Raw genomic sequence first — 5,823 nt, forward strand, 5'->3', positions numbered from 1 at the left:
GTTCACCCGGTGGCGTGAACAACCAGCAATCCTCTTCTTTAATATTCCCCAAAGCTGTTCTATTGGGTTTAAGTCCGGGGACTGAGACGGCGGCTCTAAAATATTAACGTCCAACGTTAAAAAAAATGATTTTAAAATCAAAGTAGGTTACCGTTTCTATTATTTCTTCCAACACTGTATGTATGTACATATATGAATGTATGTCGCTGTTTAATTCGCAGCATCTGCTAATTAAGAACACATTCACTTTACAATAAACGTTTTCCTTTAGTGGTTGAACGCACTTAAACGATGGTTAAGAGTTGTAAAAACTATATGCCTCGCTCTTTCGTGTCCTCCCACTGTACACCTCTCTTTTACTTGCAGCAGACTTCCTTTCCATAATCATAACATGGCAATTTTATTCAATTTCCTGGCTTTTGTGCATGCAGCACAACCAAGACGGTAAAACTGCTGCGAAAGTTGCGAAAAATTCAATTCGATTGCGAGGTAAGACTTTGAAATATCCATTACTTCTGGTAAACAAATTAAGTTCAGCTTTTAAAAAAGTGTTTATTAGATTGTTTCTAGTTGAAGACTTTTCATCTTTAATTTCTAACTTTGCTAAAACTTGTAAAAACATAATATTTAATTATAATAGGGCGCACACATCAATTTATACCTAACTTATAATTATCCATCGAGAATATATTTGTTGTTTTTTTAATGACATGGGGAAAAACCCCGAAAAAACATATAATTAAAATGAGAAATTCAATTATAAATATGTCTCCCGATAACATTTTAAATATCTTATCAATATACTCTTCGAATGCCATTTATTAAAATTGTTCGCCCATTTCGATTTTCTCACAAACTGGTAGCAGATAAAGCCCTTGCAATTCTCTTAAGGTCGGAGGCGAAGAAATCGGCGATAATTTTTTTATTCTTTTAGTTATATACTTACACGTTCTTAAAATGCTTGAGAAGATCTTTTAAAAATTCATCCATTGAAACAAAAATAAGAAGAGGAAGCATAAGTATGTGGGCCACTTTGCGGCTAGAAAAGCAGCTTAAGTCATTCTGGCACCACAACTGGACTTGATTTTGTTGTTTTTACTAGTGATGGTCCATGAATGTGTAAAGCTGGATTAAAAGCCGCAAGTTTGCACAATGTCAAATGCTTTTGGAGCCAACTCTCAATTGGCAAACAGTTTGTTACACTAATTAAGCTACTTATAGGTAGACCAAGTGAAAGGTCACATGACGTATACGTAATATAAATATTCTATGCATTTTGAGAGCGAAAGTTGTGAACGTTATGCGTTTCATTTTTTTGATTTTTTTTCTTTTGAAATTTTATGGGGCACTACGTGATCATCAACATAAGCCAAAAAAGTTGAACAAGTAGAGCGAATCGTTGGCCAAAAACGTGAGATGGAAATCCACAGAAATCACCTTGAATTGATTTAATTTTTGGTTTCCGCTAAGTAAAAGTTTTCGCTGAAATTTATAGAAATTATTGCCTATGTAAAGATGAATTATTATTTCAAAGAAATTTAATTTCTCTTCCTGCAAAAGTTGTTTGTAAATTGTCGAAAACTCCTTGTAGTCAGGCTTCAGGGCATATTGCTGAGTTGTCAATGTTGTTGGTTGTGTTGGTTTTATTATTGCCTAGGCACGGCGTCATCATCAACATCATTGTCGGCACCATCAACGTTGATGGCTTGTTAAATTGCCTGTTTCGTGTCCTTGTTGTCTGAGGGTGCAGGCGACAGTGTGACTGTGTGTGTGTGTGTGTGTGTGTGGCACGTGTGTGTTGCCTTTTTTACTCGTTTGTATTATGCATGCACATTAGCGCACATTATGAACCTGTACATGTCACCCTTTCGATGCTAGAAATGACGTAGCGAAAACTGGACAATACTGAGCCATTTCGTGACTCGTTTGGCAAATGATTTTTGACTTAAATTAGTTCTAAACTCACGCCAGGTATCCCAGTGCAAAGTGCACAAATGCAATCTAACAGCTGAAAAATTAAGTAAATCAGCAAGTACCTGTTAAATGTCATAAGTCTGTATTACGCTGACCACATCCTCGGTATCCGCATCCTCATGCTAGTACTCCTGCTTGTGGCACCATGTCATCGTTCGCCTTTTTTCAGTTAATCCTTTTTTTTTCTCCTCTGGCTAAGTGTTTCCGTGTGCCACATGTCTAATGCACCAGAGGCATCAGCCTTCATAGAGCGTGCGTGTATGGGCGTGGTTTGTGGCTGCTTTGAACCATAAAAGTGCTACAACGTCAGTGTCACTAAAAGTAAACGCTTGTGCGTGAGTTAAGCCTCATACACACATACAGACATTCTCGCTCTCTCTCTCTCTCTTTTTTATACAAGCGCTTTTGGCTGTTACAACCGACAAATCGTCACATGGATCTACATTATCCTAAAAGTATATAAGGTCAACGCTGCAGTTGATAATCATGTAGAGGATATGTAAAATAAAACTAAATCAATTTTTTTTGCAGTTGCAGTTAACGTTTATTAATAGGGCTTAAAATACAATAAAAAAATTTTTTTTTTAAATTTATTTAGTATATTGACTCTGCAAAAATGGAACTAAAATTATATAACCATATCATAAATTATTCTCAATAATAAAATCAATAGATGAAAAAAAAAAATAGATTTCGATCGACTCCATCTCAGTATACAGTTTTCAAAAGTCATAATCATTCTGAGATATATCTTTACTATTATATAACTAACGACTCGGTTAACAACTGAAATTATATTGCTCTTACGAAACAACAAACAATAGAAACTTTTTTTTTCCAATATGCAGAATTTGATCAAGAGTAAAGCCCTCTTGCAGATTCTTAAGTCTCCATATCCACCCCTTGGCAACTTAGAGGAAGAATATGGCGATAAAGTTAAAACCAGATGGGGAATGAAATCGAACACTAATGTGACACATGGAAAACTTAATGCGCATGCAACAGAATTTGTGCCGCTCTCCAAACAATCTGAGGAGCCCAATAATACAGTGGACTTGGGAAAGTTAAAGCGCCACTTTGAATCGTTCGACGAGGCCAATACTAAAGCCAAGTTAACATTGCCATGGAAGGGATTCCCAAGGTCTCAATTGCGGCCTGATAATCAAGGAAGTAAGAACTCAACATTTAACACTTGACCAATTCAAAACGCGTATTTGAGCTTTTCTTTTTTATATCATTTAGCTCCTTGTAATCCACACATTATCTCAATGGGCGCCGAGGAATATCTGATAGTTTCTGGCACGAAGCGCCCTAAGAAGGAAAAAGAATCGGCCAGCAGGGATACGAAAGCTGAACCAAAAGTGAAATCACCGAATGAAAAGCAGGTAAAGGAATTAAGTAAGGAGTCCGAAGAGAAGCGACGTGAATATGAACGAAAAGTGGCCTTGGAAGCTCTTAAACTTGTCGAACAGCGTCGCATGCGTGAGCCTTTGGTGCCACTCAAAAAGGTGACTTCATCTACAAAAACTGATGCAAATAAGCCACCAATTATTCATCTAACACGCTCGCCGGTGGACTTTAATTCAGTAGAACGTGAACGTGTCAACCGTTTGCGCACAGCCAAGCGAAATCGTATTGAATTAGTCCTCAAAGAGATGCATAAAGAAAGTCAAAAGCACATCGTGCCTGATCCAGCTACATCTGAAGTGAACGAAACCAAAAATCTAGCTGCTCCAACTACTACAAATAAGACATCCAAGAGATATATACCCACGGTCAAGGAGTGGGATGAGAAATGCAAAATGAAAATGGCGAAAACATCTAAGCAGAATCGCGAAAATAAGGAAAACAATGGAAAGAAGCATAGTGCCAGCACTCAAGGACATTCGGACAATCAACATCCATCCAAGCGATTCACCACGACTTCAAATTCCAATCATGTTATGTTGCCAGGCATTCAATCTCTTAGCTACTCCCCCAAATATGTACCTCCTGGCCAGGTTTTACCCGGAGAGACCAGACGTGGCAATCTTACACATGCTGGCGTTTCAGCCACAGTGAGATTGCCAAAGCTAAATTCAACTCAACGCAATCAAGTCAAGGTCAAAGTCATTAAGCGTTATAGCATTCAACAGTTGCTCCAACTGGAGCCCCAGCCTGGTGATCTCGAGAAGCCACGTCTCCATCAGGCATTGGAAAAATTTGATATTCTCTGCGATTAGTTTTGAAATTATTCTTTCTATTTTGTTTCCAAGAATATGTTGGTTATATTTCTATGCAAAACCTTTCATTTCTTTGAATTTAATTTCGTATTCGTTAATTAAGCATTTGTTTTGCTGATTAATTTAAAAATGTTGGATATATTGTGTAAAATTGGAATCAAACTGTTGTAGTAAAAAGCATTTTAAAGGATATTAACCTAAATAAAAAGTATTATTAATATTCCATTTAACACTTTCTATTCTATCTTAAGACGTTTTTTTATTAGGAGTGTTTAAAATGGTTTATGATTGTGAATTTATTTATTAATACAATCAGCTACAATAAGTCCTCTTAGTGTGATAAATTTTTTATTTTTTTTGTTTTGTTTATTAAGTTACTTCCAGTGTGATAAATTCATTATGAGTTTACTCGGTTGAAAAAGAATTAGTCTTTGTCTTCGTCTTAGTTATGTTCGGTTTCGTTGCTTTCAGGCGTATAAACTCAACTTTAGGTACAGAAAGTGCAAGTTTTTCCATCTGTGCCTCTTTTTCTATATATGCAAGTATCTGTTATCGATTCCTTTCCCTTTACTTGCACATAATCTTGGCTCTATGTCTCCTTCTGCTTGTCGTGTATTTTCTGTCAGGTCTTTTGCTAGAAGCAGTTATAACATTTTACTTATTGCATTTTTCTCATTTTTTTTTTTTGCATTTTCGCTCACTTGGCAAAATGATGCGGGGAGAGTGTCTGTATGTGTGTGTGTGTGTGTGGGTTGTAGATGCAAACTGAATCAGCTAGCATGTAGCTCATATGGCTCCTTCAATTTTTGGTGCATCGGCAAAAGTGTGGATAGGGGTTCTATGGGGGCGGTTTATGGGTGGAATCTACTAACCCCTGCTGAGCACTTTTCCATTGTTTGTTTGTTTTTACAACTGTGATTGAGGTGAAATTGCATATTTCTGTGCGCTTCTTTCATTTCATTTCATTTTGTCGAGTTCCCGATCCCCGTGACTATATATAATGCTTGAGTGCAAGTGTGTATGTGTGTGTGTGTGTGTGCGAGTGGGCGACTGTTCCCGTAATATTTCCAAACGTTTTATTGAATGCTGCTACTACTGCACATCGTCTCAACCCATGCAATTCGAGCTGCCTTGCGTTTATTGTGCAAATAAATGTCAACAATAGAAATGTCTAAGGAACATTTAACTATACATAGACGATGCAAGGCAACCTACTAAAGCAAACAAGCATTAAATAAAATTTTTTCTAAGCATTACACACACACATAAACAAAGATTTTAAAGACTTTTAGAATCCGTATTAACAATGAGTGCATAAACTGGAATTTAGTTGATAAACTAAAACTAAAGAGATGCATAAGAGTTAAAGACTCTAAAAAAAAATTACTCATACGACTGGATTGCTAAAAATATGTGTATAAAATATGTCTACATTGTGTGGAATATTTTTCTTTACACATTAATAAATTTACTCAAAATAGCACAAGAATGGAAAAATACATATTTAACTGGATAACTAAGTAGTATGTTTAACTTTGTCCTTAAACCTTGGTTCATCGGATTGCTATAATTTTATTTACATGTAAACTGAAAACAGTTTTATTTCTTCTCATTGATTTTTTCAGAG

General features: G+C 36.2%; 1 protein-coding gene across 1 annotated transcript; it reads left to right on the forward strand.

The window, feature by feature from the left end:
- The first annotated feature begins 391 nt into the window (after positions 1–391).
- LOC6641676 lies at positions 392–4,421 on the forward strand. The gene is made up of 3 exons (XM_047010995.1): positions 392–489; positions 2,823–3,144; positions 3,217–4,421. Exons 2-3 carry the CDS (start codon positions 2,928–2,930, stop codon positions 4,194–4,196), a joined length of 1,197 nt encoding a protein of 398 aa, XP_046866951.1. The 5' UTR covers positions 392–489; positions 2,823–2,927; the 3' UTR covers positions 4,197–4,421.
- The last annotated feature ends 1,402 nt before the right edge of the window (positions 4,422–5,823 follow it).

Source organism: Drosophila willistoni (genome assembly GCF_018902025.1).
Source record: "Drosophila willistoni isolate 14030-0811.24 chromosome 2R unlocalized genomic scaffold, UCI_dwil_1.1 Seg200, whole genome shotgun sequence".
NCBI lineage: Eukaryota > Metazoa > Arthropoda > Insecta > Diptera > Drosophilidae > Drosophila > Drosophila willistoni.